Source organism: Oryx dammah, unplaced genomic scaffold (assembly GCF_014754425.2).
Source record: "Oryx dammah isolate SB20612 unplaced genomic scaffold, SCBI_Odam_1.1 HiC_scaffold_29, whole genome shotgun sequence".
Taxonomy (NCBI): Eukaryota; Metazoa; Chordata; class Mammalia; order Artiodactyla; family Bovidae; genus Oryx; species Oryx dammah.
In genome coordinates, this window is record NW_024070213.1 from 48,561,173 (window position 1) to 48,587,847 (window position 26,675).

General features: G+C 39.7%; 1 protein-coding gene across 1 annotated transcript in view; it reads right to left on the reverse strand.

The window, feature by feature from the left end:
• POLR3B (RNA polymerase III subunit B) overlaps window positions 1-26,675 on the reverse strand; it is a 115,933-nt gene that overhangs the window by 45,597 nt on the left and 43,661 nt on the right. Inside the window, exons 13-19 of the mRNA XM_040234807.1 lie at window positions 22,622-22,783; window positions 19,667-19,867; window positions 17,261-17,423; window positions 14,984-15,137; window positions 11,515-11,589; window positions 10,859-10,957; window positions 3,412-3,539 (exon numbers count right to left, since the gene is read on the reverse strand). Of these exons, the coding sequence (XP_040090741.1) occupies window positions 3,412-3,539; window positions 10,859-10,957; window positions 11,515-11,589; window positions 14,984-15,137; window positions 17,261-17,423; window positions 19,667-19,867; window positions 22,622-22,783 (982 nt within the window). The remainder of the gene's footprint in view (window positions 1-3,411; window positions 3,540-10,858; window positions 10,958-11,514; window positions 11,590-14,983; window positions 15,138-17,260; window positions 17,424-19,666; window positions 19,868-22,621; window positions 22,784-26,675) is intronic.

Here is a 26,675-nt window from a genome sequence, read left to right on the forward strand (position 1 = left end):
GGAGGGATGTGATGCATATTCATTAATTACACTGACAGTGACCAAAAGGTCCTTTTAAATGGGAGAAAGGGTTCCACTAGAGGCGTGCCAACTAATAAAATGGGCAGGATATGAAAGCGTGACTCATGTGAACTTGGCGTCGGGTGCCGGGGGGAGCAGACAACGCGGCCCCCTCAGACAGCCTTCACTTGCAGCACTGGGTGACCTGAAGACCCTGCCACCTCCACACACGCTGACCTGACTTCGCGCTCTGAACCACGTCACAACAGAGCCACAGGCATGGCAGGGAGGCCTCCCAGTAGCTCAGTAACACGCTGTGTGGAGCCCTGAACTTCACGAATAAAGCCTTAAGATTTAAGAAACACCCTCTGCTGGTGTTTCAGGCTGCATTCAAGTCAGTCCTGTCTTATACACAAGGTTGCATTCAAGTCAGCCCTGTCTTACACAAGGTAAGGCTCTCAAGTGTCTCTGGTCTGTGCTGTCTTGGTCTCCTTCATAGTGACAGAAAAATGACTTTTATTTTCTCACTGTTGAATGGGAGGGGTTGGTGGTAAATTGCATATAGTCAACTTCCAGGTTAGTTAGAGTATTTAGTGAATTAATTCTGCTTTTCTTTCCAGTCAGGTGTTTTATAATAACAAACAGTAACAAAGGCTTTTATTATTATTATTATTATTACTTAAGATATTCAGCAGCTTTTGTCTTCCTAGCGTCAGCAGTCACGTCAGAGGATTGTATCCAAGGAGCTAAATGTGCAGGACCCAGGGTCTTTTACTTTCCACATGGACTAACAGATGAAGAGCAACTAAAATATTTTGTTATAAAATCCACACAGACACTGGGAGGATATATAAGGAATCACAAAAAGTGACTGTATAATATTTCATCCGAAAAAAAAAGAAAAGAAAATCCACACAGAATCTCTGAGCTGTATATAGTCTTAAGCAATGGCTGATACCTAAAATGGGATAGTGTGATTTTAGTTACTAGAGGTCAAGACAGCATGGAATTAAAATGACTCAGAGAATTCCAACTCCAAGAGCTGGGTTTGCTTCAGACCTGGGTCTCTGCTCTGGTCTCCCTCTGCTGCCCTCTTTCCTTTTGCCAGTTTTCCTATAGACCTCGCTCAATAGCTCTGCAGCTATTTCAGTGCCCACAGAGCAAGGTGGCCTTCTCATGTGCCAACTTTAAATATTACTTTTATCTCATAGCTTTTCTTTCCAGTCAGGTGTTTTATAATAACAAACAGTAACAAAGGCTTTTATTATTATTATTATTACTTAAGATATTCAGCAGCTTTTGTCTTCCTAGCGTCAGCAGTCACGTCAGAGGATTGTATCCAAGGAGCTAAATGTGCAGGACCCAGGGTCAGAGCAGCTGAATACACCAACCTCAGAAAACACAGACAATGAATTGCAAATGACACTCAAAACAAAACGAGAAAAAAAACCTTCACACAGAAAACTACAAAAGAACTCTACAGACACTGAATTGGCTTTCTGTACACACTGATCCTGCTTAACTGTGTGTGGTAACTGGCCAAACGTTTTAGGTACTCAGGGCTACAAAATAAAGGCTTTTTTTTTTTCCTTTTTGGTAGGAAAAGAAGTTACAAAAATAAAAATATTATTTCTTTCATTCGAGTCACTTATTTACAAAAACAAAAAGATTTGCCAAGTGGTAAGGGATACAGCCCTTTCTGTTTCAATCTTCAAACACACTAAAGAGTGGCATTCGCGATGAAGTGATTAGTCTTCCGTTAATTCTGCTGAAGGTTCTACACAAAAGGTGTATTGTTTCAGCTGGGATTCACATCATGAAACAAAATGGTTTGGTAAACCCAATAGAAGTGATAGCCCTTTCAGGACACACAGGATTCAGTACTGTATATTTCAACTTGTTAGCAAGTCAGAAGCACAAGCGAGAACTCAGCCTACACTGCTGTGGAGGATGAATGGGAAACTCTAAATTGATGAGCCGCTGTTTAGATTTTCCCACTGGGAATTATTCTCAACTGTCCAGGCATTACATCATTCAGGTAAATGGTAGCAGGACAACACGCTTCTTATTTCTTTGTGGCCAACCAAAGGGCAATATAAAAACTCGAAAAGACATGCATACTCTTTATCCATAGGAGAAACAGAATTCCTTAATTGTCAAGCTAATTATCAGTAACTGAAAGGCTAACTGCATTCCAGTTGTTACCCAAAGGCAACGCAAAAACTTTTTACGGTTTCTTTATGAACCTCCTTGTAGCATACTATAAATCAGAGATGACAAGTCATATTGATGTCATAGACACGGATGAAAAGAAAATGTATTAAACTTATTAGGATTTAAATGAGTTTTAAAAAACATTGAAAAAAAAAAAAGCTTATAAGCAAAACTTTTTTTTTTGCCAGTATCCTCTATATCCTCTTCAAGACAAAAATCCAAACTCCTACACATATGGCATCTCTCCAGCATGCCTCTCTGCCCATACCATATAGCAAACATGATACAGAACAGCTGTATCAAAGTATATACCAAGACTTCCCCACGCACTGCTTGCTTACATTCTCATACCTGTGAGAAATACTCAAGAGTCCTCAAGACTCAGTTGAGTTCTAGTCTCCAGAAACAACCCACTCTCTAACCTTAGCTGTTCTTTCTGCTCCTACTCCCTTAGACACTAGCTATCACTCTACCACAGCGTTTATCAGACTATATCCAATTCCTGGCATATGTATTGTTCTCTCCTACTAGACTGTGAACTCACTGAGGGCAGGACTCTGTCATCTCTGTATTTTCAGGTTCCAGTACTCCTGTCTGGCTTATATTTGATGCTCAATAAATGTTATGGATGACAAAAAAAAATCAATGAACGAATGAAAGGAAAGAAAAGTAGAAGGAAAGAAACACAAATTCAGGAAACTGTGTGACACATACTGAATATTTCAGGAGCTACAGGAGCAACTGTGTGGATATAACGGGCTCAGTGATTGTCATCCAGACAATAACTAAGTACATCCTAATCAATACTGTAGCTCTTATCCCTACTGCCTTCCACTCTCCTCCTTCTACCTCCAGTTTTCACTGCTCTTTCTTCCAGCTCTCCTGGTTGATAACTTACATTCATATAGGGCTGTTCTCTTTACATTTACTACCTTGTAATTCTGTGACAGTTATTATGTATCCTTTTGTTTGGCCGAGGGAACAAGTTCAGAGAGGTTTTCTCCATTTTTGTTTAGGCTTGAGACATGACAGGGGAACTTGCAAGCACTGCAGAATTCCACAGCCTCCTGGGTTTGGTAACACTCAGGTGTGTCAGCAACATCTGACTCAGCCAAACATGCAATACTGGTGAAACACGAATAAAGATATAAGTATTCACCCAAGTGTTTAGAACCAAGTTCAAGAAGAAATTCTTACCCATGGCTTGTTTCCCCATGGCACACTGATACGTGTTTCTCGGGGACTGGTTGTGATGAGGGTACGGGATCAGGCCAGCACAGACTCCAAGGAGAGTGAAAGGTTCAATCTCCAAGTGGGTGGTATCTCTATCAAGTTAATTAAGAATCAGACGTCTCAGGCACCAAGTACAAAATAAATATCTCTTTAAGGTATAAAAAATATTACTATCCAGGCCCCAAAGGGATCTAGACAATAAAATTTAAGTTTACATAAATATATATAAAAATCTATATACAAAACATATATAATAAATTTATAAAATAATAAAACCTCATAATAAAATTTGATGCTAGTAAAGCTGATAGGAAAAATCCATACGTAAATAAAATATAATAAAGCAAATTATTTTTTTCAGTGAAACTAAAACGTGCAACTTTATTATTATATGAAGCAATACAGGGAGACAATATAGAATGCCTATATAAAAAATAAAACATTATTACATACTAATAATAACAATAACACTTTTAAAGAAATTACTATATTAAGCACATAGAAATGCAGTATCAAAAATATCTACATGGCACAACATTGTACATCAACTATACTTCAGTTCAGAAGGAAATGGCAACCCATTCTTGTATTCTTGCCTGGAGAATTCCATGGACAGAGGAGCCTGGTAGGCGACAGTCCATGGTGTCACAAAGAGTCGGACACAACTGAGCAACTGACACACATACTTCAATAAGTTTTTTAAAAAATTTAAAAAATAGATCTCCGTGGATGAGTAGCCTGCTTTCTCCCACTTTTCTAACTTATATCAATGAAAAAGTGGTATTATCATCTTAGAGAGAGGAATATGTCCCCTTTAAGAACAATTACTAAGACCTGAAGTGAAAAGGTAAAATGTTAGTCACTCAGTCGTCTATGAGTCTTTGCGGCCCCATGGACTGTACCCCCAGCAGGCTCCTCTGACCATGGGATTCTCCAGGCAAGAATACTGCGGGCTGCCATGCCCTTCTCCAGGGGATCTTCCTGACTCGGGATTAAACCTGGGTCTCCTGCACTGCTGGCAGATTCTTTACCGTCTGAAGCCACCACGGTATCAATACTGTAACCACTAGCTAAACATGGCTGTTGAGCCCTTGAAAAGTTAGAATAGTGTAGCTGAGAAGCTGAATTTTTAATCAGTTATTTTAAATCTTTTAGTTATGCTTGTAATCACTTAAATGTATTAATCTACCTTTTCAATTGTAAATGTTATGAAATCAGATCAAGTATTTCCAATGAAAATTTAGCATCCAAATTGAGATATGGTATAACTACACACCAGATGAAACTTAGTAGGAAAAAAATGCAAATTATCTCAATATTTTTATAATGATTACATGTTGATATAATCTTTCAGATACACTGGGTTAAGTAAAATTATTAAAATTAATTTCATCTGTTTCATTTTTACTTCTTTAATGTGGCTATGAGAAAACTTATACGGTGACTTGCATTTTATTTTTACTAGATAGCTCAGTTCTAGATACTGGCCACAAAGTAAGACTTTGCCTAGTAGATGTCAGAATCTTGATTACTTTCACAATTTTGCATAAAACTCAGTTTTGGTTAAATGATAAGGCAACTGAGATACTGCAATGGAAAAGGGCAGCCAGACTGTTTTTAGGTCTTGATGAAACATCTCACATCCAGGACCTGTGGTCTCCAATGACCCTCTATCCCTCCCTTGAGTGTTTCTGAAGCACAACCTTAACTGTAATTTCAATAGTTTACAGTACTTCTGAAGAGAAGTGATTTCCAAGATAACCCAACACATCATAGAGAATTAGCTGCAATGTACATGGCAAAGATCTCCCACTTATCCAGTTATCCATCTATTTATTTTTCAAAAAATGTGTATTGAATTTTGTCCCTCATTTGGTTAGAGAGCATGCTTTCCTTGCAGTCTTTGGTTTTGAAGAATGCACTTCTGACCTCACGACCTCGCAGAACCCCAATCCTCTCAGACACTTTAGGTCTTTGTCAGCAGAAAGGAAAATAGCTCTAGGCTTTGTTTTCTTTCTGTTTTTTTTTTGATAGAAAAACAGCTTATAGAAAAATTTTATAACCAAGAATGAAACAGTTTGTTAAAAGGTACTGTTCTGTTTTATATTTAATATGATGGCTAATTTGACCAATCCAAAAAACTTTATTTTTTCTTATGTAAAAATTGGGATAAGCTGAAAATGAAGAAGGTAAAGATCTGAGTTTCCGCTTTTTTCATGACAAGAACATATATAAGATTATATGAAAGTCCAAACTTTCAGTCTGGATTTGAATTTTACAAAACAGAAAGGAATTTTATAGGACTGGCCAAAAATTTACTGGGGCTTTTGTGTAACACCTTATCATTCAATATTATTCAAAATTAAAACCACTCTAAGCTTCTGTCCTAAACAGGAAATAGGAGACTTCCTGTTCACCGTGTATAAGGGCATTAAATTTAGCTCAAATTAAGAATAACTGACCTGTTGCTTGCAATAGCAAAAAAATTAGAAATAGCCTAAACTGTCATCAATAGTGGAACAAATTAAATAAGGTATTTATGTACAGACAACATAATTGAAAGCAATTAAAATATTTATATGTATAAATATATACACATACATTCACATGGAAAAATATCCAGGATGATAATGTTAATAGTGTTGAGTTAAAAAATCAAGATGGAGTATTACTCAGCCATTAAAAAGAATACATTTGAATCAGTTCTAATGAGGTGGATGAAACTGGAGTCTATTATACAGAGTGAAGTAAGCCAGAAAGAAAAACACCAATACAGTATACTAATGCATATATATGGAATATAGAAAGATGGTAATGATAACCCTGTATGCAAGACAGCAAAAGAAATACAGATGTATAGAACAGTCTTTTGGACTCTGTGGGAGAGGGAGAAGGTGGGATGATTTGGGAGAATGGCATTGAAACATGTATAATATCATATAAGAAATGAATCGCCAGTCCAGGTTCGATGCAGGATACAGGATGCTTGGGGCTGGTGCACTGGGATGACCCAGAGGGATGGTATGGGGAGGGAGGTGGGAGGGGGGGTTCAGGATTGGGAACACGTGTACACTTGTGGCAGAGTCATGTTGATGTATGGCAAAAGCAATACAATATTGTAAAGAAATTAGCCTCCAATTAAAATAAATAAATTTAAATTTAAAAAAAAAAAAAAAACTTTGTACCTGTTTTCACACACACACACAAAAAATATCAAGATGCTGAAAATAATTGTAACCATGCATGTATGTTTGTATTTACCTAAAAAAAAAATCTAGAAGAATACATATTAAACCTTTAGCACTGGCTACTTCTGGAGGTTGGAGTTTGGTGGAATGGGGAATTACTTTATGCATTTCTACATTTTAATAAATATCCTAAGTATGAATTACTACCACTTTTTTTCTTATTTTTAAAGTAAAATTAATTTGATGTGTGGGATAACTTGGTGTTGGGTGATACTGATAATCATTTTCCTTTGCAGAGGGAGATTTGTGACACTGTATAGGAGGCAGTGAGCAAGACCATCCCCAAGAAAAAGAAATGCAAAAGGCAAAATGGTTGTCTGAGGAGGCCTTACAGCTATGAAATGAAGAGAAGCCAAAGGCAAAGGAGAAAAGAAAAGATTTGAATGCAGAGTTCCAAAGAATAGCAAGAAGAGATAAGAAAGCCTTCCTCTGGGATCAATGAAAAGAAATAAAGGAAAATAACAGAATGGGAAAGACTAGAGATCTCTTCAAGAAAATTAAGAGATACCAAGGGAACTTTTCATGCAAAGATGGGCACAATAAAGGACAGAAATGGTATGGACAGAACAGAAGCAGAAGATATTAAGAAGAGGTGGCAAGAATACACAGAAGAACTGTACAAAAAAGAGCTTCACGACCCAGGTAATCATGATGGTGTGATCACTCACCTAGAGCCAGACATCCTGGAATGCAAAGTTAAGTGGGCCTTAGGAAGCATCACTACGAACAAAGCTAGTGGAGGTGATGGAATTCCAGTGGAGCTATTTCAAATCCTAAAAGATGATAATGTGAAAGTGCTGCATTCAATATGCCGGCAAATTTGGAAAACTCAGCAGTGGCCACAGGACTGGAAAAGGCCAGTTTTCATTCCAATCCCAAAGAAAGGCAATGCCAAAGAATGCTCAAACTACTGCACAACTGCACTCATCTCACAAGCTAGCAAAGTAATGCTCAAAATTCTCCAAGCCAGGATTCAACAGCATGTGAACCATGAACTTCCAGATGTTCAAGCTGGATTTAGAAAAGGCAGAGGAACCAGCGATCAAATTGTCAATATCCACTGGATCATCGAAAAAGCAAGAGAGTTTCAGAAAAACATCTATTTCTGCTTTATTAACTACATCAAAGCCTTTGACTGTGGGGATCACAACCAACTGTTGGAAAATTCTTCAAGAGACAGGAATACCAGACCACCTGACCTACCTGCCTCCTAAGAAATCTGTATGCAAGTCAAGAAGTAACAGTTAGAACTGGACATGGAACAACAGACTGGTTCTAAATCGGGAAAGGAGTATGTCAAGGCTGTATATTGTCACCCTGCTTATTTAACTTATATGCAGAATATATCATGAGAAATGCTGGGCTGGATGAAACACAAGCTGGAATCAAGATTGCCAGGAGAAATATCAATAACCTCACATATGTAGATGATATCACACTTCTGGCAGAAAGCAAAGAAGAACTAAAGAGTCTCTTGATGAAAGTGAAAGAGGAGAATGAAAACGTTGTCTAAAACTCAAACATTCAGAAAACTAAGATCATGGCATTTGGTCCCATCACTTCATGGCAAACAGATGGGGAAACAGTGGAAACAGTGACAGACTTTACTTTTTGGGGCTCCAAAATCACTGCAGATGGTGACTGCAGCCATGAAATGAAAAGATACTCGCTCCTTGGAAGAAAAGTTATGACCAACCTAGACAGCTTATTAAAAAGCAGTGACATTACTTTGCCGACTAAGGTCCGTCTAGTCAAAGCTATGGTTTTTCTAGTAGTCATGTATGGATGTGAGAGTTGGACTATAAAGAAAGCTGCGTGCTGAAGAACTGATGCTTTTGAACTGTGGTGTTGGAGAAGACTCTTGAGAGTCCTTTGGACTTCAAGGAGATCCAATCAGTCCATCCTAAAGGAAATCAGTCCTGAATATTCATTGGAATGAATATTCCAAGTGAATATTCCAACTGATGCTGAAGCTGAAACTCTTAATACTTTGGTCACCTGATGTGAAGAACTGACTCATTGAAAAAGACCCTGATGCTGGGAAATATTGAAGGCGGGAGGAGAAAGGGGACGACAGAGGATGAAATGGTTAGATGGCATCACCGACTCAATGGACATGAGTTTGAGTAAACTCCAGGAGTTGGTGATGGACAGGGAGGCCTGGCACGCTGCAGTCCATGGAGTCACAAAGAGTCGGACACGACTGAGCAACTGAACTGAACTTGTAGCAGTAAATAAAACAGACAAAATCCCTGCCTTCATGAAGCTTCTACTGGGGGGAGATAGACAACACACAGATGCATCAATAAAATGTGCATTTTACAGATTTTAAGTAAGCACTAGAAAAATAAAGTTGTGAACGGGGTGGACCAAGGAAGGGTTTCTACTTTAAATAGGGTGGTCAGGAAAACTCGCTGAGAAGGTGGTGCCTGAGTGAAGACCTGGAGAATGTGAAGGAGTGAGCCATGCAAGTGGGTGAGAGCATTTCAGGCAGAGGGCTTGGGGCAGGAACATGAAGACAAGGCCAGCGTGGTCAGAGCAGAGTGAGGGAGGAGATGACACAGCTGCACAGGTTCCATGTAGGAACGTGAAGGCCTCCGCAACGACTGCAGAGGGAGGCGGGGAAGCCACTGGGAGGTGGTGGGGGGGGAGGGGGTTGAGAAGAGCAGTGACGAGAGCATTCTGATCCTTGACGAATAGACTATGTAAGAACAGGTGCAAACCTAGTCAGATGCCTTTTGCAACAGTCCAGACAAGCAATGGCAGTGGCCTCCAATTAGGGTAGTATGTGAATGAGAGCTCAAATTCTGAGTATACCTGGAAAGCCCACATGGTGTGTTAAGTGATTAGATGTTAGGTGCAGGGCAGAAGAGAAGGCAAAGCTGAAACTGAGGTTTGGGCTTGAGTAACCATGATGGAGGCTTCCTTGGCAGCTCAGGGGTAAAAAACCTGCCTGCCCCTGTAGGAGACATGGGTTTGATCCCTGGTTTAGGAAGATTCCCCTGGAAAAGGAAATGGCAACCCCCGCCAATATTCTTGCCTGGAACATCTCATGGACAGAGGAGCCTGATGGGATACAGTCTGTGGGATCGCAAGAGTCAGACATGGCTTAGTGACTAAACCACCTCCACCATATAACAGTTCTCCTTTACACTCAGTCAATCTTGAAATGAGGGGTATAAAAATTGTACTTTGAGAGAGCCATACATTTAAGAATGAAAAACTGACTGAAAAGCATTATTTACTAAATTATAGTAAGACAAAAATAAAATGGTACATTTCACCTGGCAGCAGAAAGCAGAAAAGCACTTTCTCGATTGAAGACATAAATAGTTATCAGGTGGCAGTATTAACCACTTAACAATATAACTGCAAAAATTCTCATTTTAGGTAACTAGTATCTTGGTGGTTTAGTTTCTAAGTCACGTCTGACTCTTGCAATCCCATGGAGCTTGCCAGGCTCCTCTGTCCATGGGATTTTCTCAGGCAAGAATACTGGAGTGGATTGCCATTTCCTTCTCCAGGGGATCTTTCCGACCAAGGGATCAAATCCTGGTCTTCTGTATTGAAGGCGGATTCTTTACCAACTAAGCTATCAGGCAAGCCCAAAGTGGTACCTTAGCCACAAGCATCTGACAGCAAGTGATATAAATGTCTTTTAATGTATTTCAAATGGAACACAGATATTTCTAAAAATATCACTGTTCTAGAAGAAACACTGTGGACACATTAACATTTCATGTCAATACTGCACATAAGTTTAGAGATATCTTTACAGCAAAACAACATAGGGAATTTCTGCACTGACAACAGGAATTCAGACATCCACTGACAAAATCAACCCTGAGAGAGAAACACACCATTACACAGCCTGATTCCTTAGTTCAAGTTTTGTCAGTAATCGAAGTCAGAGAAGCAATTTCTTTTAAGAAATACACACTATGTGTAAAATGAAAAGGAAGGATAATTAAATCTCAAGACTATTTGTTAGCAGTTCTGTGATACTCTTCAGATAAGCAATGGATTATGCTTCATTATATAACAGAATACTCCTAACAGTTCCTACTAAGAATACACAACAGAACTGAAGATGAAATGAAAAAAGGAGGCTGTGTCTAGCATCAGAACAGGTTTTAATTATGGCTGTTATGGACCCTACTTACTTATTAATTGTATGTTCATAGAGTGCGATGTTACAGTCATTTTCTTCATTCACATCTAAGTATTCAACCAGACTCTCATGTAAAAAATCTTCAAAATTCCTGAGAAAATATTGGTGAAATGGACACTTAAAAAGCATTTTACTGCCATATTTTATATGCAATAATGGAAGATATGTGCTTTCATTTAGCCTCAAAGCATTCTTCTCTCCCAAAAAGTACCAATACATTGGTATACTTGAAACATGTTATTCTTAGACCACAGTTATCACAAACCACCAAAATATTAGAAAAATCTGTGATTCTTGTTAATCTGGTCCTGCTTTTAAAAATACCTTCTCTGATTTAAAAAGTCCTATATGATGAGATACCCAGTATCTACATCAACATAACTTTCTCCTACTACTTCATCTGTGCTGATTTATACCAACAATCTATAACCTGCATTATATAAACTGATAAACATTTTTTACTATGTCCAAGCAAGCTCACATAGAGAAGAGGTTTTTTAACAGGTTGTTATATTCGGTAGAGAGGAATTAAGAGACTAAAACTGAAAATATGCTTTTCGTAAAAGCTCAGCTCAAACACCGTTACTTCCGTTTAGGTCATATAAATGAGTCTTAAGGAGACTGAGAAGTTTGCTTTTGGCTACTTACCTATACCCCTGAGCCAGCTCTTCCATATGTTTATTTGTGACTGCAGGTTTCTGTTTCTTTACAATTATATAGGGTCTGGAAGAGAAAAGAACAGCTTGACAGCAATAGTTCAACAGAAGAATAAAACCAATAAATTCACTATAGTGAAGTAAGGGAAGCTATAGACATGTTTCTGGATTGTTTGAGGACACCAGGTATTTTTTACAAGTGTGAGACACAGGGGCCTATTTTCTCTTTCACATACACCAGCCCACACACAAGCACATGTTTACACACACGGTTACTTCGTCCAAGTATCTTTGGAAATATTTGGTTCTGAATGAGAAAGCAATGTGAAATAATACCTGATAAAGTCTAGCAAAAAAAAACAAAAAACTTTAATACCTTAAATATCATATGTTTTTGTAAATGCACCCATCATACCAAAAACGTCTTCCGATTTCATACTGGGAATATGGAGAAGTCAGCAGTCAGAGAGACCAGTCACTGAGAAAAACAGTGGCATTTTTAGTGAAGGTCTGATGACTGTCAGCTGTCTACAGTGCTTTTGCTTCAGGATAAACCTCATTGGATGACACTAGCAGGGTACTTAAAGCTAAGTACAACCAAAGAGTGAGTATGAGCTGACAGAAAATAAAGCTTCCTCACTTTGTGATTTTTACTGATATTGTGGGTTTAAGTAAGGCAGAGAGCCTCGGTCCACACGTTCTGATAGATTAACCTGTAACTGCAGTGGGAACCTGCCTCTGAGGGCTCCGCTTGTGCGAGGAAACAACGACACGAAGGACGGCGCGTGGCTCGGAACGTCAAGGGCTGTTGCTGTTTGGACAAGCGGTTCCTGCAGAGAGGAGCCACTACCCGGCATGCACTTGTGCGCCCCACCCTCAGGCCCCCGCGCCCTTCGGGACTAAGGAGCACCTGGAGACAGTTAAGAGGAGGAGTGGCACGATTACAAAAGGGGCAACAAGGTGCTGAAGACGCCTGATGCCCCTTGCAGTCCTGGCTGCTCCTCTCATCAGGGAAGCAGGAACCCCACCCTGCCCCAGGTGGGGCTGCACTTTAGCTCAGGACAAGGGACTGAGGAGTGCGGACAGCAGGGACAGGCGAGGGAAGGGACTGCACTTCACCACCTCCGTTACCTTTCACTTTATTCCATAAATTCTACTAATTCTTCTTGCCAGATCTATGTTGGGTCATTATAAAATCACTTCTAAAAAAAGAACTAGTTTTTTTTTTAGGCTGTGCCATATTATATTGGGTGTAGTGAAACATCTTAGAAAAGAGTAACTGAGAAAATGTCAGTGTTTTCCCCACCCTTAACTGGACCGTGTAAGTGGCTGTAAGTAAGCACCCTGTGTTTGCCCAGCACCCTACAAGGCACTTAACACGCCTTGTATCAATCCTAGGAAGGCACTGTAATCAAGGCCCACAGACTTAAGTAATAAACTCAAGAGTTACATGAGTCAGTAAGTGGAACATTAGGATTCAAACATGGGTATAAGCTTCAATTAGGGCTTTTTGATTGCAGAGATTAGGAACCAATGCTGGCCAATTTAAGGAAAGACGGAATTTACTAAAAACTAAGTAGAAGAAGAAAATTTTAAAGAATTTACTAAAAGGCTCAAAACTTACTAGAAAAATAAGAATGAAAGAGAAAGGTGCAAGGCTCAGCCTCAGAAAGAAAAGAAGCCAGAACAGTCCCAAAGATCCAGAAAGGCAGGGGGAGCAGGCAGTCTCTTGCATGCACTGCTGCCAGGATGAATCTGTTCTGACCACGTCTTGCTCTGTTATTCTCCTTGGGATTCAAGCTCTCTGAAGAAAGTCTGACTGGCCTGGCTTGGGTCATATGCCTGATCTTTGGCTGAGCAAGAGACAGCACCTGACTGACCAACCCAAGAAGACTGCCAGTGGGGAAGGGCAACCCTAAGGAAAACAAGGAGAGCGACCGGAAGGAGAAAGGGAGGCTGGACAGACAAAGGCAAAGGCAGTCCAGGTTCCCAGCTGTCAGACTTTGCAGCTCCTGCCACCGCCCCAACCACTGCGAGCTCGGCGACTCGCGCCCTCACACCATCTGAGGTCCCCGAGGAGAGACTCAGGTGAACTGAGTGAAGGCCTGGGAAACAAGGTGACATCCTCAGCCAAGGTCCCCCAAAGCACTAGACACCATGTCATATTGGTCTCTGTGTCCCTGTCTCTGACACAGCTGAACAAAACGGGCCCTAAACATCTTCCGAGTGAATACAAGGCACCTGCTCTTCTAAGGGTCTAATGTGGTGTCATCTCTTTGTGCCGCCACGTTTTCTTTCTTGCCATTCCTTAGCCTTTTTCCTTTTCTCCTTTATCCTTTAAAGCAATGGTACTCAACTCCCGCCTCTTTGTTTCCCCAAAGGATTTGGGCTTTTGTTTATTTTGCTTAGGTTTTTAACATTTATTTTTAGTTTATTTATTTATTTGGCTGCACTGGATCCTAGCTGCAGCATGTAGGAACTAGTCCCTGACGAGGGATCAAACCCAGGCCCCCTGGATTGGGAGCTCAGAGTCTTAGCCACTGGACCACCAGGGAAGTCTGTATGCATCCTTTAAAGCTCAGATCAGAGCACCAGAATAGAGTCGGTAAAATCAGGATTACTGGAGTAAAATGAATTCTAAGAACTTTCCAGTAAAAAACAGACTCTATCACTATCTGGCTTTGGGTAATTTATTTAGTCTCACCAAATCCCAGTACCTCATTTGTTAAATGAAAATAATAATCCAACCTCATAGGGTTGAATGTGGTTAAAGCCTTACAGACAGAGCATCTATTAAGATAACACATAATGGCAAGCACTTACTACTCGCAGTTCAGTTCAGCCGCTCAGTCGTGTCCGACTCTTTGCGACCCTATGAACCAAAGCATGCCAGGCCTCCCTGTCCACACCAACTCCCGGAGTTCACCCAAACTCATGTCCATTGAGTCGGTAATGCCATCCAGCCATCTCATCCTCTGTCGTCCCCTTCTCCTCCTCCCCTCAATCCCTCCCAGCATCAGAGTCTTTTCCAATGAGTCAACTCTTTGCATTAGGTGGCCAAAGTACTGGAGTTTCAGCTTTAGCATCAGTCTTTCCAATGAACACCCAGGTCTGATCTCCTTTAGGATGGACTGATTGGATCTTCTTGGAGTCCAAGGGACTCTCAAGAGTCTGCCAAAACCACAGTTCAAAAGCATCAATTCTTTGGTGCTCAGCTTTCTTCACAGTTGGTTGTTATTACTAATTATTTCTGCCTTTCCCAGCAGACTGATTTCTCTGAGGGCAGAGACTGACTCCCATTAATCTCCCCAGTAGCCAATACACATATTCATGAGGTGTTTGCTAACTGAATTAAATTTATCTTAACAATGAAAGAGGTTAAAGCAACTTCTAAAATAAAAACAAGTCCATTTCTTTCAAAAGTAAATAAAGAGATCTTAACTATTTCCAGCCACACCTACCTGCACAGCCTTCCTCCATCAGAGGAAATATAGACACATCGATCTGTCAGATTTGTTGAGATGGAAACAAACTCATTGATATAGCCTGCTCTTCGCATCAGTCGAAATGTATTCACCAGCTTCTTGTGATCTCGAATGACACCCAGGATGTTACCTAAGCAGAAAGAAATAAGAATGTTCAAGATTGACATAAAAAATACATCTAATGGATTTAAAATATCTACTCAATAAAACAATAACCAGCAGTGAGCAGTCATTTGGAAATACTGTTACTAAGCCTGCAGCCAGTCCACAAGGCTGGAGGGGTTGAGGGGTCAAGGGCAGCCCAGGGGACTCAAATCCAAAGCTGGCCCTACCACATGCTGACTGCATATCGCTGGTGAAGTCAGTCTGTCTCCTTATCTGTCAGCACTGTGCAGGGCCATGAACTTGGGCTCCAGAGCCCTGGAGTTGAACCCTGGCTCTATCACTTCCACTGTGGTGATGTGAGGATTAAATGAGCTGATCTCCTGTAAAGCACTTAGAACTGGACACAGCACTGAGTATTGCTATCATGAAGCTGCTATTGTTGTCATTATCTGAGAGATGAAGCAGACAGACTTGGGCTCCCAGGGTGAGTGGGAGGATTCAGGGAGGTACTGGGTGAATGTGCAGGGTAAGGTCACATTCAGTGAGAGCTGCCAGAATTCACTGACCAGGCAGGCAGTGAATAGCCCCGTTTCCTTCCTACCAGCCTTCACAGTAGATGGTGAAGCCCTTCCACAGCGGGAAGGATGGGGAGAAGATGTGGGGGCTGAGGTGAGGACAAGCACGTGCAGCACCCCAGGCAGGGGACAGACACCCAGGCCACCAAGCCACACCTGCTGCAGCATCTCTGGAGGACCCTGAGGGGATGGGGAGGGATGTGAGACAGCAGCACATGGAGCTAGAGCAGAAGGAAAGGGACCCTCCTGCAGAGCCTGCCGACACTCACTCAGTGGCTGAAGACAAGTCATCTCACTCTAAGGGCTGACCTGATTATTTCTGCAGAACGCCTCACATATTTAACTTGAACTTAAGGTTATCGTGTTGAACCTCGTTCCACTGAGGACACACTGGCAGCTGCCACAGGGTCTCTGCACCTTTACCTTTAGCTCTGACAGCCAAATTATCTCAGAACCTGGGTGACCCAGTCAATGGAAGAAGTGTTTGTTACCATTTTTTCTACCTTTCGGTTAAGGTCAACCTGGGTCCGGAACTAAGGTATATTTAGGGAGTAGAGGCTTATTTAATTTCTATATAGAGTACATCATGAGAAACCCTGGGCTGGAGGAAGCACAAGCTGGAATCAAGATTGCCGAGAGAAAAATCAATAACCTCAGATATGCAGATAGCACCACCCTTATGGCAGAAAGTGAAGAGGAACTAAAGAGCCTCTTGATGAAAGTGAAAGAGGAGAGTGAAAAAGTTGGCTTAAAGCTCAACATTCAGAAAACGAAGATCATGGCATCCGGTCCCATCACTCAATGGGAAATAGACAGGGAAGCAGTAGAAACAGTGTCAGACTTTATTTTTCTGGGCTCCAAAATCACTGCAGATGGTGATTGCAGCCATGAAATTAAAAGACGCTTACTCCTTGGAAGGAAAGTTATGAGCAACCTAGATAGCATATTCAAAACCAGAGACATTACTTTGCCGACTAAGGTCCGCCTAGTCAAGGCTATGGTTTTTCCCGTGGTCATGTATGGATGTGAGAGTTGGACTGTGAAGAAGGCTGAGCGCCGAAGAATTGATGCTTTTGAACTGTGGTGTTGGAGAAGACTCTTGAGAGTCCCTTGGACTGCAAGGAGATCCAACCAGTCCATTCTGAAGGAGATCAGCCCTGGGTGTTCTTTGGAAGGAATGATGCTAAAGCTGAAGCTCCAGTACTTTGGCCACCTCATGTGAAGAGTTGACTCATTGGAAAAGACTCTGATGCTGGGAGAGATTGGGGGCAGGAGGAGAAGGGGACGACCGAGGATGAGATGGCTGGATGGCATCAATGATTCGATGGACGTGAGTCTGAGTGAACTCCGGGAGATGGTGATGGACAGGGAGGCCTGGCGTGCTGCGATTCATGGGGTCGCAAACAGTCGGACACGACTGAGCGACTGAAATGAACTGAACTGAACTGAGAGGTCAGTGGCAGAGAATTTGACTGCAGAATTAAAAGTATATTTGTGCTTTAAATACATAGTCAATTCCTTCCCCTTCCCCCACAGATCGTTTAGGATCAACATGCCTCCCCAAAAGACTCACCATTGAGGAAGACGAGAAACACATTTGGGTACGAGAGCTCTTCCCCACACAGTAAGTTCACATCTTCTACTCCCAAGTTACTGGCTAATTTGACAATGGGTCCATCTTCCATGTCAGTCGTGATGTGTGTCATAAGGGCCAAGTTTTTAACCAAACCACATGCCTAAAAAAAGATAGTCATGTCTAAGAATGAACATGAACAATACAAAATACGGTCTGTGTCTGAATATAGCTCACCACTCTGCTGACAACAAGGCACAGTAGTGCAGCCTCACAGGGAACACTGTGGAGGTTCATACAAAGCTTGAAGGATGCACCTACCCTTTATTTCACAGGAACTGATACTAAAGTCACAAGCAAGGATATAAATATAGATTTAGCCACAGAAATGCTCAGTACTATTCGAACTGGAAATGATGATGGCATTATAAATGTCCCCTCCCCAAAGAAACTGATTTACCTAAATTGTTATTTCCCAACAATAGTATATCATAGTCATTAAGACGACGTTGTGTAAAAAGAGTAAAGAAAAACATTGATAACTGTGAATACATGAACATAAAACTTCTGGCATGAAATAAGAGTTAGTCTGCAAAATAACTGGCCAGTACTCTATAAGCTTCTTGGTCTTAAAAAATAAAGACTGAACAAACTGCTCCAAATTAAGACACTAAGGAAACCTGACTACTGAAAGTGCAATCTTGGGATCAGAAAAAACATGATAGGACAATTGGCAAAATCTGAATAAGGTCTAGAAATTACAATACTGTTACCAATGCTAATTTCACGAGGTTGATAAATATAATTACGTACTATAGTTACGTAAGACATCACATTTAGGGAATCTAGGTATAGGACAATTGGCAAAATCTGAATAAGGTCCAGAAATTGCAATACTGTTACCAATGCTAATTTCACGAGCTTGATAAATATAATTACGTACTATAGTTACATAAGACATAACATTTAGGGAATCTAGGTGAACGATCATGTTAACTCTCTGCACTACTTTTGGAATTTTTTTGGTATGTCTAAAATTATTCAAAAGTAAAAAGGAAATTAAAAAAAATTCTTTTAAACTTCTATACAACCAAAGAAAAAAATTTAAAGCAAACATAAAGAAGGACTTAATACGACAAATTAAGAAAAAAAAAAAGCCACTTGAGACACATGTGATATTTGAAGATTACATCTTTAATTCTTAAAAACCATCTTCTGTAGTGATACACAAAACAGTTTCTTTATGAGATTAGCTGAAGCAAGCTCTGGGGAACTTGGTGTCCCAAGGCTCAAGATGCATAGACTAGGCAAATTTGACAAGCGGCACAATTTTAGCATGACTTTCCATATGGTTTAAAATAAATTATGAGAAAAACGGTAATTTCTAAAAATTATAACCCTGTATGGACTTCCATTTTTTACCTCTCCCAAGTCATAACAAATTCCTATACTTTGGAACATACATCTTTTACTTGTCCTAATTAAGTCATTTATTCATTCAGCATGTATTTATGGGACCTCTACTCAGAATGAGGCTCTGGACTAAGAAGCCTGGGATACAGTGGTGAATCTAACATGGTTCCTTTCACCAGAAGTTTACAAGCTAGAAGGAATAAGATCAAGTGAAACCACTGATACCTAACCCAAAGGAGAAAGAGCCATGACACAGGAACTGACTGATGTCTTGATGTAAACCAATTTAGACTCCTTGGTTTAGTGTTTAGGTAACTGCTTACGTTTCCTATATAAGTAAGCAGGAATCCACTTTAAGTCTTGGACTGTATGCTTCTGGATGGCTGCAGTTGTCACTTTGATGTCCTCTAAGAAGAGTCAAGGAAAATAAGGAGTTGTTTAAAAAGAGCTCCTCGTGAGCAAAGGTGATGAGTCTCCCAATTTTCCTTCCTATTCTTATCCCTTAGTCATTGAGTGGTTTGACTCTTGGGATAAAATAAAACAAGCAAGAAAATTCGGCCCATATGTCTCTTTAGGTGAGAAAAGAAAGTAAAAGTGTTACTCAGTCGTGTCTGAGTCTTTTGCAACCCCTGGACTGTACCCTGCCAGGCTTCTCTGTCCATGGAATTCTCCAGGCAAGAATACTATAGTGGGTGGCCATACCCTTCTCCAGGACACCTTACCAACCCAAGGATTGAACCTAGGTCTCCCGTATTGCAGGTGGATTCTTTACCTCTGGGCCACCAGGGAATCCCCTCTTTAGGTGAGCTATTAATAGTAAATCAAAGGCTTCTGGAGGTACTGTTTGGGAATGACACTGATGTTCTCACAGGCTGCATCAACACTTCTCTGCGAGATAAATGGCTGACCCCAGAGAGGATACAGCCTGGGGGAACAGGGCAGGAGCAGAACAGCCATTACCTCTGGCACAGCGGAGACCCTCAGGGACCTTACCTCTCCTTCAGGAGTGTCTGAAGGGCACAGCATGCCCCACTGTGATGGCTGGAGGGATCGAGGACCGCTCACTTTTCTTGTTTTTTCGAACTGGGAAGAGATTCTCGTCATCATGCCCAGTGCGGATATATATGACAAGCGAGACAGCACCTGAGTCACGCCCTGGCGATCCATTTTAAATCTCTTTAGAGACCAATTGCCCTGAAGAGAGAGGGGAGACATGAGACTACCCCAGACCGCTTGTGCTGCCTGCCACAAGCAGCAGTCATTCTGAGAGGCTCTGCACAGGAACTGCTTATTTGTGAAAGTAGAGTCATGATATATACTCAGAAATCAAAAATCACAATTAAAATCTAGCCAAGTTACTCACTGGGGTTTTCTAGGAATTTAATGAATATTACCTATACCTAGCAACCACCTCAGAATGCTTCAATGGATTGACATTATCACATCAGAGCAGGTATTTTCTAAAGAACTAATCACATTCTAAACAAGCCAGTTCAACCAGAGATTTTCACTGGAAGCAATAAGCTAACTAATAGAAAACTACAAATTTCTACACATATTTAAGGTAAAATGAGCCTGAAGCTCAAAGAGATAATTTCATGTTGGAATGTGCCATTATTTGGATGCCTTCCAAAATTAGTTTTAATTAGAGAAAAATATAGCAATAGAAAAAAAAAAAGTCTCTAATAGCAGTTATCAGGGGAAATAAATGAGTATAGGCTTCTTAATCAAGGCTAAAAATTGTACATATTCACATTAATATATCTTCTTTGGTTATCATGTCAATCTTAAAATAGATTTATATGAAATAAATCTTAAGCCTTAAATTTACTTTAAATGCATTAGAAGAACTGAAATACATTAAATATATTATTTTACAGAAGCATTAATTGTACACATTAAATATTCTCAAGGATAATTTAAAGATCAAGGTTAGGAATCAAATTTTCAACTCATATTAACATGAATTAACAGAAAATAGTATGCAAAGGAAAAACAAAGTAGAAAATAAAATGTCAAAAAATGATTGATTCAATATTTCTGATTCAAAAGGGAAGAAAATTACACCTGCTAAATAGTGGTTCTTCATTTTCCTTTTGATAATCTGATGAAAGCTATGACTGTTCTTGTGAGAAAAATGCACACAGGACCACAAATACAAATTTTTAATTCAATTTCAGGGGCGGATTCCCAGATCCCAGATTAAAATCCTTCCCAGTAGAAAAATTCATCTGTTTGAATTTAAATACGTGACTTCAGAGGAGCTCCTCACAAACTAAGGTTTAGTCACTATTACAGTGAAGATCTATCACTTCAAAAAGTTGAGTTTTGATAGAGTGGAAAAAAGCTAAAACCTGGGAAGAAACAATGCATTACAAAGCAGAGAAACAGCAAACACGTTTATCTCACAAGTTAACTCCTCATACTGCTCGTTCAGTTAACTCCTTGTATGCTCTGAATGAGAATGAACCCAGTAAACTGATTTAAGACCAAAAAGAGCAAGGAAGATAAATAAACACTCAGCACAGAACTAAGCAGCTGCTGGCAAAGAAGAAATAGATGGGGATGCAGTCAAAACATTCAGCAAGATAATTTGTTCCAATATTCTTTTTTTTTTAAAGGGAGAGAGGAGAAACAAAGGGTCTAAAACTGCTCCTCTGAGAAAATTTATTTGTTGAAAATATTCTACATATGACAACACTCACAATTTTTAAGATTTTTTTATGTGGACCACCTTTAAGGTCTTTACTGAATTTGTTACAATATTGCTTCTGCTCTATATTTTTGGTCTTTTGGCCATTAGACATGTGGGATGTTAGGTCCCTGACCAGGAATTGAACCCATACTCCCTGCACTGCAAGGTGAAGTCTCAACAACTGACCCATCTTTTTCCAGTTGCCTACAGATTGGCGTTCACCCACAAGGCCCACTACTGACCACAAGGCCCACTACTGATTTTCCTAATAAGCGGTCTGCTCCCAGAGTTAACAAGGTGTCATCTGGGGGCAATAGAACTACTCAAAACAGCTATTCTGACCTGAAAATAAAGCATCAGAAAGCAAGGAAAAGTCACTCTAACAGAAGTGTGTTCGAGTGCTCTTTGAAGGCTTCTTTTCAAATATCCAGGAATCAACTTCCAGACAAGTTTGGGCCCCACGACTGTGACGGGCCCAGAGAGGCACAGAGGCCGGGCCCCCTGCAGTCTGGATGGAGCTGTCACAGCAGGGGTGCTCACACAGACCTGCTGCACATTTCTCAAGTCAGACAGGGCGGCAAATCAGCTGCTGATATACTCTTCTTTTGTTGGGACCAAATCCCATCCATAAAACTAATTTTATGTCTGGCATACAAAACGTGAACCAGACTTTATCAGATAAACCTATAGATGTTACGCTTTAAGAAAGGGAGCAAAAACCTATCTGATAACCCCTGATGAACAGCCAGAGGCCCTGAATACACAGCAGCTGCTGAGGCCTGAATTCACTGCTCACATGAGAACAGCTGAGAGCCCTTTGAAGACTATGAACCTACAAGGCAATGAAACATTTTACAATATTCCAGACAAAAGTTGTCATTAGTAAACCATACTTGCAATATGTCAGCTTTATTACAGAAAAAATGGGGGAAAGTATCCATTCAAAGAATGGTTATTAACAGTTAAACTGAAAGATATTTTCCTTTATGGAAGAGTGTATCTATTTCCTTAGTGCCTCAGTAAATTGTAACAGCAACTATAATTTGGCAATACAGTCATAGAGCAGCAAAATTTCTACTGATTTCAACTGCAGACTATTTCGAAGAAAATTTGTGACTTGTAGCATCCTCAAATAAATATACATGTGTATTATAAATTTTTCCCCCCACCTAGATTCTCAAAATACTTTAAATTTCCCACTGAACAGATGTACGAACAAGTTACAAAACTGTGCCCGAGGGTTCAAGACTTACGGTTGAAATGGCATTCACCATGCCATTGGTAATCTGGTCCTGACGCATATGCTTCACAACGTCAAACTGGGCTGCTCTTTGTTTAGGAATCACCTGATCTGCAATCTTCTTCATTTCAGAATTAAATTTTTTGAACAAATCTTCAAAAAGAAGAGATAAAAGCTAAAGAAAAAAAAAGTATATGGTGAACTTTCAAAATGCATCACTAGCTTATTTACTAAATTTTAGGTCTTTATTAAACTTTGTTTAAAAAAAACTGATGGCAAAACTGCTTAAAACTGGGAAAAACACATTTTAAAAATTCAACATGATAAACATGTACTTATCTATGTGCTTATCACTATGCTTGGTGTTGAGAATATGAGTGAAGATTATGACATAATCCCTGTATTCAAAGACATTTAGACCAGCCACTCCCAGACTAAGTTTCCACTGACCTAATTTTTAACTTTACAAATAAAGACTATTAAAACCCACAAAAGATCAGGGGAGAAGAATTGATGTTAAAAATTCTGACAGCACCAAGGATGGGTGCCTGCATCACTGGTAGAATGTGAACTGGTATAACCATCAACAATCACTTGTAGTTATCTGCCCATCCCTAAGCCCCAAAGCTCCTCTCATAAGTACATCGTCTATAGCCATGGTTCTCAGACTTTCACCTGCATGTAATCACATTGAGGGATTATTAAAGCACAAATTGCTGGCCATACCCCTCTGGTATCTGATTCCATAAGTCTACGGTAGAACCCCAAAGTTTTCATTTCTAACAAGTTTCTAAGAACGCCACTGTTGCTGGTGGGGGAAGGGTACCCTTGAGAATCACTACCCTACAGAAATGTCTTTATGTGCATCACGGTGCATGTACAAGACATTCAAAGCAGCACTATTTGTATCAGTTAAAAACTGGATACCGTACAAATACTATTTAGTTAGACAAACTGTAGTATATTCATATAACAGAATACTACAGAGCATTGAAAATGGACAAAAAATAACTGGCCACAAAGTCACAGCTAAGTCTTAAAAATATAATATTGAGTGAGAGAAGCCAGGCCCAAAAGAATATATATGATGTCACTCTATATAGGGTTCAAAACTCAGCACAATAATCAGCTATGTTGTTTAGGAAGGATAACTAGCAGGCAAAATGAAAAGGAAAGACACAAACACCATAAAAATCAGGTTGGAGATTACACCTTGGAGGGGAAGGGGAAAGCTTAAGAAAGATTTTGCAAGTTCTGCTTCTACCCAGAATGTAGAAAGCCACAAGACAACATCCTTCTCACCCTGATAATCTTTTTTTAAAAAGATGAATCATCTACAAAATCATAAAATTTCTTGACTCTAACAAAGAGGTAAGTTGTAAGGCAACCAGGGGAACTAAACTGAAAAGTGTCAAGCCTCTCCAAGAAGAGATGGGACACATGACAGAGCAGAAGTGTGCCGTAAAAGAAGAAGTTAGCTAAAATTTTCAGGACTGCTAGAATGCCAAATGTGAGCTATCGCGAAAGCTTAGAATTCTTCAGCGCTCCAGACACGAGACGATCCACACTTAGAAGTTCATTCCATGAGTGCTCAGGAAAGACTGGAAGGAGAAAGAAGACAAGAGAACGACCCCTTTGTTGCAACAAGCAACACAACTCTACCTGCTTCCCTGGACTTCCTCTTACATGAGAAGAACCCTTAAGTCACTGGAGCAAAGGCAGGAAACCCTTCTGCCGAGGCTCCCAGGCAAAGGCGACTCACTGAGAGAGGGCAGAAGCAAAACCAAAAAAGGTCCAGTGTTTTCACAGACAGACAGACACACACAGCATACATGTTGATCAAAAGGAATTTAAGAGACATCAACTGAATGAAATATGTGAAACAGGTTTGGATTCCATTTGAATAATCCTACTTTAAACAACAATATAAAGAAATCAGGGAAATCTGAATACATAATACTCAAATTTGATGAGTGATGATATTGATGCTTAATGACATTAAGCAATTATTCTTTAAAAATTTTATGTGTGAAAATGATGTTACGATTTTTTAAAATTGTATCTTTTAGAGACACATTTTTACTTACAGAATCTGATTTGATTATTTAAAATGCTAAAACAATTTGATGGTTTGGATTTGTTTAAACAACTGAATTTGTGGAATGGGGCGAGGAGGAAAAGAGTTGAAGAGGACATAAAACCAGGTTAACTTCTATTGATGATAGCCAAAGTTGTGTGATTAAAACATGGAAGCTAATTTTTATATAGGTTTGAGGTTTTTCTTATTAATATTTATATTACAAATATCTACCAAAATACCCCCCTAATATACTAACGAGTAAGTCTAACAAAAGAGGTGCAAAGCTTTCGTGGAGACAATTACAAATCTTTATTGAAAGACATCAAAGAAAACCTAAGTAAATGAAGAAAATATTCATGGATGAAAAGACTATTTTAAGATTACTAGTTTTCCCCAAATTGATCTATAATTCCAATGCAACTCTAATCAAAATCCCCAGGTTTTTAATGAAAACAGAGGCTAACTCTAAAATTAATATGGAAAAGCTAAGACTCTAGAGGAGACAGACAGTCCTGAAAAAGAAGGCAAGTGAATTGATTAATGTATAAACTTACCAATGAACAGAACAAAAAGTCCAGAAATAAACAACACATATATTAAAGTCTGTTATATGGTAAAGACATTTTAGCATTTAGCACTTTATATCTGTAAGGAAATGAAAGACTACAAATAAGTAATGCTAGGAAAATCAGCTATTCATTTTAAAACCAAATGAAACTCCTTTCCTTACTTCACTCTACACACAAAAATCCATTCCAGATGGACTGAAGAACAAATAACAAAGGCACAAGTTTAAAGTGTAAGAAATACAACTGGAAAGAAGAAAGGACTGACAAAATTGAATGCAATTAGAATTATAAACTTCTATAATTAAAAGACCCCATAATAGTGAAAAAAATTCAGACTGGAAGAAGATACCAGCAACACATGTAACTCATAAAAAATTGGATCCAAAGTACACCCAAAAAATCTTAAAATTAATAAGGGAAATACAAACCACACAAAAGATATTTAAGAAAAAAGTAGAAATGATCAATAAGTATATGAAACATAAAGACTCAATTTCATCAGCAATGAAGGAAATGCAAATTAAGCCCACAAGGAGATAGCACTTTGCACCCACTGCTGCTGCTGCTGCTGCTAAGTCGCTTCAGTCGTGTCCGACTCTGTGAGACTCCATAGATGGCAGCCCTCCAGGTTCCCCTGTCCCTGGGATTCTCCAGGCACGAACACTGGAGTGGGCTGCCATTTCCTTCTCCAATGCATGAAAGTGAAAAGTGAGAGTGAAGTCGCTCAGTCAAGTCCAACTCTTAGCGACCCCATGGACTGCAGCCCACCAGGCTCCTCCGTCCATGGGATTTTCCAGGCAAGAGTGCTAGACAAGATAAAAAATTTTCAATTTTCACACTAAGTCACGGGATAGAGACCATTAGGTCTTACATACAATGCAATGTACAAATACTTGGGAAGCTAGTTTGACACTCTTCAGTCAAGCTGAAGGCTTAACTTGATTCCATGACTGGACAATCGTATTTGCAGAAACTCTTTCATATGTGCAAGAGAAGATATGAATAAGAAGGTTAATTTTTTTAACAAAGAGAAGTCACACAATGGCCTTGATAAGTAGGATGGATAAAGGGTTATTTATCATATGTATCATATCTTTACACATTGAATGTGAAGGTGAAATACAGTGACGTGAAACAATATAGATGAATCTTTAAAACAATGTTAAGTGAAGAAAAAAGCTGCAAAAGAATGTATATGATATGAATCTATTCTTATAAAACTCAAACATACAAAAGTAATACTGAGCTCTTAGACTGGAAGAATCAATTCCGTTAACAACCATACTACCCAAGGCAAACTACAGATTCAATGCAACCCCTATCAAATTACCAATGGCAATTTTCAGAGACCTAGAACCAGTAATTAAAAAACTTGTACGGAAACAAGATCCCAAATAGCCAAAACAATCCTAAGGGAA